This window comes from Balaenoptera physalus (assembly GCF_965194825.1).
Source record: "Balaenoptera physalus genome assembly, chromosome: 7".
Taxonomy (NCBI): Eukaryota; Metazoa; Chordata; class Mammalia; order Artiodactyla; family Balaenopteridae; genus Balaenoptera; species Balaenoptera physalus.
In genome coordinates, this window is record NC_138886.1 from 49,212,283 (window position 1) to 49,226,968 (window position 14,686).

At 34.1% G+C, this 14,686-nt stretch overlaps 1 protein-coding gene across 4 annotated transcripts in view; it reads right to left on the minus strand.

Moving 5' to 3' along the window:
* The window catches only part of SMC5 (structural maintenance of chromosomes 5), a 101,944-nt gene that overhangs the window by 44,517 nt on the left and 42,741 nt on the right, over positions 1-14,686 (minus strand). For all 4 annotated transcript variants that reach the window (XR_014266083.1, XM_082470875.1, XM_082470874.1 and 1 more), the window contains exons 9-10: positions 2,925-3,180; positions 674-828 (exon numbers count right to left, since the gene is read on the minus strand). Coding sequence is in view for 3 of the 4 variants with exons in the window: in XM_082470875.1 (XP_082327001.1) it covers positions 674-828; positions 2,925-3,180 (411 nt within the window). In the remaining variant the exon portion in view is untranslated. The remainder of the gene's footprint in view (positions 1-673; positions 829-2,924; positions 3,181-14,686) is intronic.

Here is a 14,686-nt window from a genome sequence, read left to right on the forward strand (position 1 = left end):
ATGTGTGTGTATGTGTGCGTGTGCGTGTGTATAAAACATGTCATTAGCAAAGAATGTGGTTTTTACTTTTTCATTCCTTCTCATGGCCCAACTTACCATTTAAAATATTTTAGATGGAAATCCTCCTAGTAAATCCACACCCACATTTCATTAAATGATTTACTAAATACAGCTTGCCCTATTCTTGATGACTCATGATCATTAATAAGACTTATCAAATGTTTATAAGGTCAATAAATTGTTGGTTTCATTCTCAGAATCCTCAGAATGCTTTATTTTTGTAGCAGGTGATTTTGTTGTCTATCCTGTCAGGTGTTCCATATCAACTGTATTTATTTATAGCAGTTTTCTACCCCTTTGGCAGCATTTAATATATTGCCTGTTGTAACCCAAGAATAGCAATTGCCAGAAGGAAACCAGCTAACCAAGTTTACACATGATTCTTGGTCAATAAGTTGCCAGTTTCATACTTCTATCAAGAAAAAGTTCATAGGTTTATTATCAAGGACCCTTTAAAAAGCACATGTATGGATTCAGCAGCATACCAGATGTCACAAGTCTACTAATGGAAAAGCAGGGTGTTAATAAGACTAAGAATTCTTAAAACAACAAAACCTACAATGATTACAATAATAAAACTAACAGATACTACTAAGATGAACAAATTTCTTACCGTGAGCATTATGGGTTCACAGACTCTTTGCTTAAATTTGTCTCTGTTATTTCTCAGCCATAAAACAGCATCATATGTATCACGGTATCTCTGTCTCAGCTTATCTTCCTTTTGATTCATAAGATTGTCAAAACGCACAATATGATCATCCACACCTAAAATTGGAAAATAAAGCATTATTCCTCTGAAAACTTTAATTAGCGAAATAATCTATTAATAACATAAAAGAATATCTTAGATCTAAAGGTTATAAACACCACTCAGCAAGTACCCAACACAGTGAAAAAGACCCACCCTGGACAAATCATTCTTAAATTTGTAAACACCTGGGATAAAAGATGATCTTTAAACTATCAAAAATAAATAGGTCACATACAAAATAATGAGAAAACACTAGATTTCCTATCAAAAGACAATGGCAATAGGCCTTAAGAATTCTGAAAGAAAAATTATTTTCAAGCTAGATTTTTATAAAATGAAAACGAAAAAAGGGGATAATGAAGTAAAGGTTTTTCAGGGATGCAAAGACTCAAATTAATTCCCAAATATCTCTTCTTAGGAGGTTATGTGAATATGTACTCTTACAAAACAAGGAAGTAATTTAAGAAAAATGAAGACACAGAATTCAGGAATAGCTTTTTATCCAACACAGAAAAGGTGTGAGACAAGTCCCAGGTAACAGCCATACAGGAGACCTTGAGAACAATCAGTTTAGATGGGAGGAGGGTGGAAGGTCTCAGAACTCAAGAGAATGCCTGATAATTTTTTTTCCCAATTTAAGGAAATGCTAAAGTAAATGGTGTTTCTAAAAAATGGTAAATTAAAATCCTAAAAAAAAATGATCAATGAACAGAAATTAGATCATAATGCACTACTCGGCTCTGCTGTGAACAAGTTTTATTGTTGTAATAACATAAATAATACTTAATATTTCTAGCTATTAGAATTAACCCATAAACAGACCATATAAAACTTAATTATGGTTCTCAATAAAATATGTTTTCAGCCTTTAAACTATAAAACCCAGAGTACATATTAAAGAATTAAAGGGAGGAAAGTAAAAAGGAAGGCTAGGAGTACCAGTATTTTTAGCTTATAAATGTGCATTCAAGCATTATCAACAAATGTTAAATGACAAAAAAAAGTAAGAATATTATTGGTAATAAATCAACATTAATAAATGTTAATGATTATTAATATTAATATAATAATCCCATTTGAGGAATTACCATAATAGGTAGGGGAGGTATCATGAGTTGAAATCCACATCTAAAGCAACAAAAATATTAAAAGATGATATCTAAAGTTGATTAACCAAGCCATGGTGAAATAAAAATATGATTAAGATATATGAAAGACTATTAGAAAAAATTACTGAAATAGTTAAGAGTGCGTACTCTTTTTTTTTTTTATCTTTCTTATCTTTTAATCTTTTTTTTTTTTTGTCACACACACACACTGTATTTTATTTTTACAAGAGATAAATAGACTGACACCAAGCATTCTACATGGATGACCACAACAAAAGCAACAATGATTGCAATTACCAAACATGAAACACACTCATACTATGTCATAATATTGACATTCAGTCCAGTAATCCTCCACTGTAACAGCTCCTTTACGTTGCAGTGAAAATTGATTTGTATATTCTTTAAGAGTGCTTACTCTTGACAGTGGGTCTGGAAGTTGGAAAGGCACTGGGCTACCCTTCTTGTCTAGTGTTATTATTTTTTTTAAACCATACATGTAGCATTTTGCTAAACATATAAACAAATTTTTTTAATAACTGACCTTAGTCATATATACTGAGCAGACAGAATGTAAGATCTCCTCTAACTGAATAATGCTATAGATCTAGCCACATGGTCTACAGCAGAGAAAAAAAAGATGAAATTGGACAGGCTTCAAGGAGCAAAGCTAATGGAAGGTTATGAAGGCTAGAATGAAGAGCTTAAATTTGACCTGAGAAATAACAGAAAAGTGAGTGACTGTAAAGAAAATAAAATAAAGTAGTTTTAGATAATTAAATCAACTGCCATAATCTAACATAAGACAACGGTCTGCTCGTGGCAAATCATTACACAATAGATAAAGGTAATTAAGACACTAAAATGGAAAACTGAACTGAGCTTCCTCAACAAGCAGACATGAACACTTAGACACATGATCAGGGAAGAAGAAAGCCCATCAACAGAGACATATCTCCATTTTATAAACATGTCTTCACTATAAGTTTAAAAAAACTTACTCTTCTTCTCCTTCTCTAGAGTTTCCCTCTCTCTATGCTTATCAATTATCTCGCCTTCACATAATGCCTTTTCATCTTGAACTCGTCTCAGATCATTTGTAATGGCATCAATTTGGGGTTGAAGGTTCTCACAGTTTTCTGTGGTCTTCAGCTCACTTTGCAAATCTTCTATCATTTTGCGGGTATTACTTATTCTCCTCTGTCGATCATGCTCTTCATTTTGTTTTACTGTTAAAGCCTGCTGAAGCGCCTCAATCTAATAAAACAAAAGCAGGTTAGCACTGGAGATTGTTTTTTCTCCTGGTTTATTAGGCTTTTATAGTAAAACAGTTTTAAAAATGCAAACAATCTAAGAACATGGGTTTTTTTTCCTCATTAAAAGGTATCCTATTAGAATTAAACTGTTACTCCTACCAGACTACCTGTCTCTTTATTTGTTCAGCAATACATTCCAAGTACCTAGAGCAGTGGTTAGCATATAGTTAGCATTCAGTAAATATTTGCTAAATAAACAAAATATTTATAAAGCCAATCAGTAGATTTCTAAATATTTATAGGAAGATTTCACATACTATACATCATAAAACTGAAAACAGTCACATGGTATACCACAGACTTTCAATAAAGCAGCAATAGAAATGATGATGAAGATTATGTCACTCTACTAATTTAAAACCACAATAAACTATTTTCTTTCAATTAAATTATTTTCTACTAGCACTTCAAATTAGTATTTTAAGATTTTAATCCTCAATCTGTATGTTTATATTCAGGGTAAATCATTAAAAAAAAACCAGATCATGCAACTTGCCAGTGGAATTTTTATCAAAACCATACATGGTCTACCTAAAACAGAGTTATGATTTTCTTCAAGACACAGATGCATACACCCAATTTATTTTTTGCAAAAATAGAATTTTGTGTTAAATGAGATAAGGTTAACATATCACATAATTTGCTTATTAGTTACCTTTCTTTCCAAGTCAAATTTACTCCCTCTTCCTCCCCATTATAAATGTATATTTACAACATATCCATTATAGAAAATATAGAAACTTAAAACAAATAAAAAACACCTAAAATCTTAAGGTCCTTAAACATTTACATTTTAATGCCAGCCTATATCCATCAATAGAGCATATACGTTTTAGCAAATGGCATCACTAAAAATTTATTGAGAGCAGTTTCTCATTACCTCCATGTCCTTGCAAAACAAAAATTTAATACCTGCATAATGTTCTTTTATATGGATATACCACATTTTATCCCATTCCCTACTGTTGGAAATTTGGGTTGTAATCAATTTTCTTTTCTAAAAGTTTAGCTTTGACAGCATCAAGATAATGAACTGAATACATGCCAAAATCCCCTCTCCTATAACAAACATGCAGAAGTGAAAGATAAAATATTATGTTTGAAAAAATTAAGATTGTGTGTGTGTGTGTGTGTGTGTGTGTGTGACTGAAAATTAACAATGTTCAATGGGCCCAGAAGAAGGAAGCAGACAAGAAGCCACAGTGTTCAGCCAGGAAACCCATGAAGTCCAAGGCTTTTAGAAGAATAAACTGGCATGTCATGGGAGACAGAGAGAGAATTAAGAATCACCAAACACATGAGAAAGTCCAAGTCCATAAAAAAGGGACAAGAAATTTAACAAATATAACCTCTACAATCCCAGCAAAATAGAGACCACCAAGCTACCAAAAATCACTGGGCTGCTGAAGAAATTTTATACCAAGAGGTCTTTGTCTGATGTTGACCTGAAAAACTGAAAAGCAGCTTGATGGTCCCATGTCCTTCTAGCTAAATTTTCTGAGTTCTAACTTTAACTCATTTGCCACCTTCATCCAAGAAACTACCATAACTAACTAATTCCATCACACCCATGTTTAGCTCAGGCACAGTAAGGGCAAGCCTCCTGGATCATGCATGTTCGCTAGGATACCATCCCCATTACTGCTCTCTATCTTCAATTTCTCTGAATGTTCTCTCTTCTTGTTCTACCTAAAACTTGGCTATTGGAAGATACTTCTCCCTAGAGACCTTTCAAATGGTGACCTTTTCCTGCCATAATTCTTCAGAGCACTTCAGGACTCAGAAGTGGGGAAGGTATCCTCATCAATCTCCGCTGTACTACTTCCTCCGTTAATTGAGCCTCACTTCAGATCTTTGAAGATCATATGATCAGACTTTACCACCCATTACCTTTGCTATGTTAACTACCCTCCTCAAAGTCTTTCCTCACCCTCTTCATTCATTGATGCCTTTAGCACCTGACTCACTGTCTTTCTCTCCATCATTATGCTGGCCATAATGGAACTCCAACATACATACAGAAAACCAGTCTAACTCTTTGGCCTCTGTGTTCCTTGACTTCTTCAACTGTCTTTTCCTAAACACCACCTCAGCCACCTTCTCCTACAGTTATGTTAGATTATATCTATAGTTATATCTCTGACTAGATCATGTAGATCACCAAAAATCATACCACCTCTGAAAACTATTTCCACAATCCTCCTCTTTGATCACCATCTCCTTTCCTTACATTTTACTTACTATGGTCTTCCTACTGCAACTATCCTTTGACTGCATAGGGTCCTGTAATCCACTGACCCTACTACCTTTTCACAATCCACCATCCCCCTCATTTCTTTCCTTAACTGGCTGAGGTTCCACAACTCTAGAATCACTCCCTTGCAAAAGCCTCTTGACCCTCCACCATTCCTATGTCACATTAGCAAGGAAAAAGCTTAGTCCTTATTAAACCTAAATATATACTTTCTATTTATCTGTATCTAAACAACTGAACTAATTGGAGAAACTCTTGAAAACAGGTCTTACTTCAAATTTATGGCCACAAAACTTAAACAGGCACTCAGAACTCTCAGAAAAACCTACTACATTTTTCTAATAAATGTATGCTCTCATTCTGAGATGAATTCACATCTTTTCCTCCTTCCTCAATCTTATATTGCTAAAGGCTCTCTACTCACCCAGCTAATGACCCTGTCTCATATTTCATTAACAGCAGTGTTAAAATCAGAGTACTCTGATCAGAGTACTTTTCCTCCTTTCAAAACCATCAACCTACCTCCATCTGTACTCACTCTGCTTTATCTTATACAATGTAAGGAGAGTTCTTGTAGCTACCTAAATCTACCCCTCCAGGGCTATTCCAAGCAGTGTTTCTCAAATAATTTATGGTGAAGAATCATTAAAATAATTCTAAGTAATCACAAGTCAACTTTTATCAATTACAACTACAAAAAATTGCTAATAATCATTTTGGTCAATTAGCAATAATCAATTGCTAATAAAACAGTTTGGCAATTCCTTCAAAAGTTATATGTACACCTATGATAGTCACTTCTAGGAAATTATCCAAAAGAAATGAGAGCATATGTTATATTACATAAGAACTTGTACAAGAATACTCACGGCATTTTTTGGTAATAGCCCTAAACCAGAAACAACCTAAACGTCCATCAACAGATGAATGGATAAACAAATTGTGATCTCAAGAAAAGTGGAAAAAAAAAATCAAAGTGAACAGAGATAAAAATACAACATATCCAAATTTGCAGGACACAGGTAAAGCAGTGATGAGAGGAAAACTTATAGCATTAAGTGCATACACACAAGAAAAGAGGAAAAGTCTCAAATCAATAATCTGAGCAGAACCTGGAAAAAGAGCAAAACAAACCCACATCAAGCAGAAGAAAGGAAGTAATAAAAATATGAATGACCTTAATGAAATTAGAAAAATAACAGAGAAAAGCCGATGAAACAAAGAGCTGGTTCTTTGTAAAAAACAATAAAATTAACACACCTCTAGCAAGAATGATCCCCACCCTCATACCCCACCAAAAAAAAAAAAAAAAAAAGACAAAGTAGACACAAATTACCAACATCAGGAATGAAACAGGGTTAACAGTATCACTACAGAACCTACTGACATCCAAAGGATAATAAGAGAATTTATGCACACATAAATTTAACAATTTAGACAAAATGGACCAATTCCTTAAAAAACCCACTAATTACCACAATTCAACCAATACGAAATAGATTATTTGAATTGCCCTGTAACTATTAAGTAAATCGAATTCATAATTTCAAAACTCCAAAAACAAATCTCCAGACCCTGATAGTGTTATTTGAGAATTATTCAGAATATATAAAGAAGAATTAACACAAATTCTACACAATCTCTTCCAAAACTGAGAATAGGAGGGAACACTTCCCAGTTCATTTTAAAAAGCTACTTATTATCTTGATACCAAAAGCAGACAAGTATGAAAAGAAAACCACAGAATATCACTTCTGAAGGTAGACACAAAAATCCTTTAAATGTTCGCTAACAGAATTCAACAATACGGAAAAGGAGTTATAAACTTATACACCATAACCAGGCAGAGTTTATTTCAGAAATGCAAGGTTGATCTGATATTCAAAAATAAATGTAATCCATCATTTTAACAAGCTAAAAATGAACATGTGCATGATCATATCAATAGATATGGAGAAAAAGCATCTGACAAAATCCAACACTCACTCATGATATTCTCAGAAACACAGAAATAGAGCAGAACTTCCTGAACTTCCTCATCTATAAAAAACCCTACAGCTAACATTATACTCAATAGTGAAAAAATGAATGCTTTCCTCCTAAGACCAGGAACAAGGCAAGGATGTCCACTCTAACCATTCTTATTCAACACAGTGCTGGAACTTCTAGCCAGTGCAATAGGCAAGAAAGGAAATAAAGGGCATAAAAATCAGAATGGGAGAAATAAAGCTGTCTCCATTTGTAGATGACATGACTGCTTATAAAGAAACACCCCAAGTAAACCATTAAAAAAATAAGGAACAGAGAAAAAGAAAAATCAAAAGAAAAACTTGGGTATAATCCAACAAAACATAGAGAACTTATATGCTGAAAACTACAAAATGTTGATGGAAAAAAATCAAAGATCTAAATAAATGGAGACATACCGTGTTCATAGTTTGGAAGATTCAACATAGTAAAGATTTCAATTCTCCCCAAATTGACATACGTTTAATGCAAGTCCCATTAAAATCCTAGCAACATTTTTCTGTAGATATAGAAGAGATTTGGCTGTCAACAGGAATGGCAAAGGAACTCTGAAAATCCTCTCCTCCAGAAAAGTAATGAAAACATTGACAAAAATTATCAAAATTAACTCTTTCAGAACTCTGGAATTTAACCAAAGGCTTTTCAACAAGCCGGAGGGCATTTACTCAAGAAAAATGCTCGAATCTTGGTAAAAACAACAAGCTTTGTGGTGTTTTGAATATGCCCTATTCCTATTCCCCTCTCCTCAGTTCCTTGGCAGCCTTGAAAACCAACAGCCCACAGTCATAGTGAAATCAGCAGCCTAGGAGCTATGGGAGAGATCACAAAGTTAGAGAACTTTCACATTCTCAGTCTCAGAGAACTATTGTTATCTGATCTGTCTGGCAGTTTCCAGGAAAACCTTACTTGCAAGCCTTGTCTTCATTTGACCTGACTCCATAGCTTGCACACTGCAAAAGACCCTTTTCCTTGGAGGAAGCTGCCAAAAACAATCAGTGGCAATTGTTTAACAACAGAGCTGCCTGGTGTGAGATAAGTGTGGCAAACAATAAGCTAACCAAAACATTTAAAAAGAAAAAGCTGGAGGATACGATGCCCATAGGAAGTTTTGGTAGCTCCTGGGAATCTAGAAGGCCATATGCATGCTTGAGTTCAGACTGTGCATGGCCAAGGCTGTATGCATGCCCTAGAAAGACCTGAGGAGGCCCTTATCTCTCACAATATTCTGTGCAAACAGGAAGTGAAAGCTGAAACAGAGTTGTAAACTAGCACTGGAAGTTAACCAAAGCTTTCAACAATTCAGGGAATATTTGAGGACAGAATCTTGGTGGAAAGTGAAAACAATGCCTGGCTGAGTGTTGAAGGTGTGAACCAACATGCATTCAGAGACCCTCAACAAAGACTGGGAGACATACTAGATTGGGAGACATTATAGTCATTTGAGAAAATGCCTATCCAATAATTAGCTGACCACTAACTAACTGAGCAGAGACTTTAGTAGTCACATATGATAAAGATTACAGAATTCACAGAGTTAGGAAAGTAATTAAAAAAAAAAAACAGCAACAACATCATCAGCAAACAAAAATAACACAAGCCTGGGTGAAAGGAGGACAACTGATTTCAGAGTTGCCACATCCTGCTATTTAAACTTTACAGTTTCAACAAAAAATTAAAACACAGTCAACAAAACAAGAAAGTATAACCCATACACAGGAAAAAAAGCAGTCAACAAAAAATGTCCCTGAGGAAGCCCAGAAATAGTTACAAAATAATGACTTTAAGACAGCTATTTTAAATATGTTCAATGAACTAAAGGAAAACATGTCTAAGGAAAAGAATGTAAGAGAACAATGTCTTATTGAATAGAGAATATCAATAGAGAGAGAAATTATAAAAAAAGAGTCAAGTAGAAATTCTCAGTTGAAAAGTTCAGTAACTGAAATAAAAGATTCACTAGTGGAGCTCAATGGCAGATTTGAACATGCAAAGCAAAGATTAAGTGAGCTTGAAGATAGCTCAATTGAAAGTATTCAGTCTGAGGAACAGAAAAAAAGAAAAAGAAAAAGAAATAGAATGTAGGACACCATTAAATATATCAAAATATGTGTAATAGGAGTCTCAGAAGGAGAGAAGAAAAAGAAAGAAGCAGGAAAAATATCTGAAGAATAATGACCCTAAGCTTCCCAATTGTGATGAAAAACATTAATCTACACATCCAAGAAGCTCCATTAATTCCAAGCAGGATAAACCAAAGGTGACTGACATCTAGAAATTTCATAGTTTACTGCTGAAAGAAAAGGAGAGAATTTTGAAAGCAAGAAAAAAGTAACTCATCATGTACAAGGGATCCTCAATAAGATTAACAGCTGATTCCTCATCAAAAACCATGGAGGTCAGAAGGCAGTGGGATGTTATATTCAAAGTACTGAAAGAAAACCAAGAATTCTATACCCAGCAAAACTATCCCTCCGAAACAAAGAAAAACTTAACACATTCCCAGGTAAACAAATATTGGTAGAATTCATCATTAGCAGACCTGCCCTACAAGAAATACTAATGCAAGTCTTTCAGAATGAAATGAAAGGACACTAGACAGTAACTTGAATCTACACAAAGAAATAAAGAGCACCAGTAAAGGTAACTACATATGTAAATAAGAGATAGTAAAAATGTATCTGTTGTTTGTAACTCTTCTTTTCTCCTATCTGATATAAAAGACAAGTGTTGTGGTATAATAAAAAATATATACTTGGTCTTTGTCCCCAGTTCCTGACTCAGAGGTCTTAAAAACCTTAGAATTTCCTGAGTGACAGAAGTGTCTTTTGTTATTCACACTAAGCCCCTTTTGCAGATACCTGATTTTATGCTAATAAGATGACTCTTGGCAGGGCCCCTATACAGCTTCAGAATAGAGACTGATTGCCAGAAGAACAAACCACATGATTAAGGGGTTGGAACTTTCAGCCTCACCCCCTGCCCTCAAGGAGTAGAGAGAGGCTGCAGATTGACCTCACTCACCAACAGCCAATAATTTAATCAATCATATCCAGGTAATGAAACTCAATAAAACTCTTAAACAACATGGTTAGGGAGCTTCTGGGTTAGTGAACATGTCCATATGGTGGGAAGGTGGTGCACCCAGAAAGGGATTAGAAGCTCTGCACCACTATAACCCCCCATACCCTTGTGCTATGCACCTCTTTCATTTGGCTGTTCCTGAGTTGTATCCTTTATGGTAAACTGGTAATTGTTAAGCATAACATTTTCCTGAGTTCTGTGAGTCGTTCTAGCAAATACTGAACCTGAAGTTGGCGGTGGAGGGGGGTTGTGGGAACCCCTGAATTTGTAGTGAAGTCAGAGAGAAGAGTAGGAAATCTGAGGTCTGGGGAATTGAGACTGGCATGTAAAGCCAGGACTGTCTTGTGAGACTGAGCCATGAAATTGTAGAATCTGCTTTAATTCCAAGTAGTTAGTATCAGAACTGAAATGAATTATAGGACACAAAGTTGGCGTCAGAGAATCACACAATTATTGCCACAAAAATGAAACTATATAAAGAGATAATTATAAAACTACGTTGATAGGCTTATAATGATTAAAAATGTAACTGGTATGACAATAACACAAAGGAAGGAGAAGGGAATGGAGCTATATGGGAGCAAAGTTTGTATACTACTCAAGTTCATATTAATATGAAATAGATTATCATAAATTAAGATGTTATTTGTAATTCTAAAGGCAGCCACTAAGAAAATAGCTCAAAAAATACACAGCAAAAGAACAAGGGAATTAAAATGGTACAATAGAAAATATTTAACACAAGAGTAGCCCCTGCTCGCTGCAATTAGAGAAAGCCTACACACAGCAACAAACACCCAACACAGCCAAAAATAAATAAATGTACAAATAAATAGAATATATGAAATACTGTTTCTCTATGGCTTAAAAACTTTCAAAGCCTTCTTATAGTTTCTCACTGCATTTACAATCAAATTCAAATTGCTTTCTTTTTTCTTCAAGGGTCTACATAACATAGTCTCTGCCTACCTCTCATATCTGCTACTTTTCAGGAACAATACACTTGTCCCCTGGTATCCTCAGAGGATTAGTTCCAGCACCTCTCCATTCCCCCCACCCTCTACAGCTACCAATATCCACAGATGCTCAAGTCTCTTACATAAAATGGCATAGTATTTGCATACAACCTACACGCATCATTATGGGATGCAAAGGTACATCATTATTGTAGTTTTAAAGCTGTACATAAGACATACTTTGTTTTTACTGTATGCTTTTATGGAGTGATCTATTCCCCATCCCAAAGCAAACATAAACAAAATTAGATTAAATGTAAAAACTTTTTAAAAAATCATCTCTAGTATAATGTAAATGCTATGTAAAAAGTTGCTGGTGTATAACAAATTCAAGTTTTGCTTTTTGGAACTTTCTGGAATATTTTTTTTCCCCAAATATTTTTGCTCAGTGGTTGGTTGAATCCACGAATGCAAAATCCATGGACATGGAGGGCCAACTATATTAGACCCAGGAAGACACTGAGGCAGACTGTCAAAGTGCTAAGGAAAAAAAAATTTGTAATTTAGAATCCAATATCCAGCCATATTAATATTCCATAGTAACTGCAAAAAAGATAGTTTGCAACATACAGGGACTCAGAAAGTTTATCACCCAAAGAACGTCTCTAAAACACCTACAGAAGATAGCCAGTAAGAAAAAAACCCCCCCAAATTCCTACCTCTTCAAAAGAAAGAATCATAAGAAGTGTGATATAAGCAGTAACATGATCAAATAAGTCAATAAATATATTATTAAGTCTAAATAAATACAGATAGTAGAAAATAACATCTTAAAAAACTGACAAGTAAAATTTCTGATGACACTGGCATGAAGTGGAGAAAAAAAGAAATAAAAGCCTGCTAAGATTCTGATCTTAATTAAGTAGAATGAAAATACTGATTAACTTTTTTTATTAAGAAAAATATGTTATTTAAACTTTAAGAGTAATCAGTAGAATAGGCTTAGAATATATAACTTTAGGGAAAAAAAAATGGAATAAGAAAACCTTAATCAACTGCAACAGAAAGTAGAAAGGGCAATAGGAAGAATCAAACAAAAAGCATAGGAAGTAGAAAACAATGGTAAATGTGAACTGGTTAAACTCCTTTACTGTATGAAAAAGTGTCTCTCACACCAAATTGAAAAAATTACAAAGCAAAACCCAGTATATGTTATTTTAAGCAGATAAAATAAAAACATGATGCAGAAAGAACAAACAATAAAGCTTTAAAATCTAGAAAGCAAGAACTAATACAATTACAAGGAAAAATAGACAAATCTACATTCACAGAAGAAGGTATTGATACTTTAAAATGGATGTCAGGTTGGTAAGAAAAAGAAATAAGTAGAACATTTGCATAATTATAGTAAGCCTGATATATATATAGCTATATATCTATATTTACATGTATAAAAAACCACCCCTAAAGACAGAATACATTCTTTTTGAATATATGAAGAATACCTACAAAACCAAATATAAAAGTCCAAGAGAGGTTTCCAAAAATTCTAAAATAAAGTCATAAAGGCCACATTTATTAACCATAAAGCAATATAACTGGAACTACACATTTTTTAAAAAGCTTAAAAATTCCATATCCATGTAAATTGAAACAGTAAGAACTCCTATGTAAGCTTAAACAAAAACATTTAAATGAGAATTATAAAATCTTAAACAGAAAAACAGTACATATCACACATATGAGATGTATAACCAAATGATAACCAGAAAAAAAATTTATACCCTAAAATGTATTAAAAATTAAGAAAGGCTAAAAATTCAAGAACTTACAAAAGTGACAAACTGGCAATTATGATAAGGGAAAAAAAGAAAACATTGGTTTTAGGAGTACTAAACTACTTAAAAGGTTGGCATAACACTAAAAAAAAACCAGTTAAGGATGGAATAAAATAAAATTTTAGGTCAATCTCAGATGGTGCAAAACAATCCTAAAAACAAGATTTTCTATTTGAATCCAGGAACGTATTAAAATACCAAGTAAGATTTATGACAAAATGCAAGGATGGTTCAATGTTAGACAACCTATCAACTTAGTATTCCCGTTTGGGGTTTTAAAGGTGAATCTTTGTGCCTTTTTCCTTCTAAACTCTTAACTAAATAACAGAAATGGAGCAAAAAGGGCTCAATCTCACAAGGACAAAAGGAGTAAGGGAGGAGACATCAATAACTGGAGATTTCAATAAATATTCAGAAGAGTAAAGGTAGTAGAGGGACAACTAATTTAGCAGCCTATTATAGGAACCACAGTGTAAAGGGTGAGTGAAAGAGAAAGAAACAAGAAAAGAACTGACTCTTCTTAAAAAAAAATATCCTGGAGACTCTCAGAACTAGGAAATTTCAAGTATAAAGACATTACATATTAAGTAAGATTTTTATGGAAAATGTTATTTTATATTGGGGAAAGTAGAGTGCGGCACTGGGAGCTACTTCTGAGTTCTGCAAGTCGTTTAATTTTGTGGAGTCTCTATTTCTCCACCAGCTATTTGTATACAATGGTGACTGCCCTGTACATACTTTACAGGGATTTAGAGAAAGGAGATTTTGCTATAAATACATTATTGTTGAGCCTTCCAAAGTAAATTAAAAAAAAAAAAAAGAGAGAGACACACACACACCCCACATAGAGAATTACCCCTACCAACCCTACACTAGCCTCCTACCCCAATGCCTTCACACCACCTCTATGCACACACCTTGAGCACTAATGCTAGCAAGCAAGCTTCTGTCATGAAAATGTGAGGTTTATTCTCTGGAGAAGTTAAATGAAAGAGGATTGGAACTTGAAGATAAAGGCATAGGAAAAGGGGTGAGGCTGAAAACTGAGAGATTAACGTCATGCTTTAAACATCAGGAATGCTTCAAGACATGCATCTATCCCTAAGAAAGGTAATTCAAACTTTAGTTTCTGAATGGTCCTGGAGAACAGAACTCCAGATACATTTGGGGATCCGTTAGCTAAAAAGCCCACTTTCTTGCCCAATTATCCTAAAATAATTTTGTCATCAAGTCCCATCCATGCACAATGAATTTATAATCAGTTTTTTAAATACCCAACTCTTAATATAA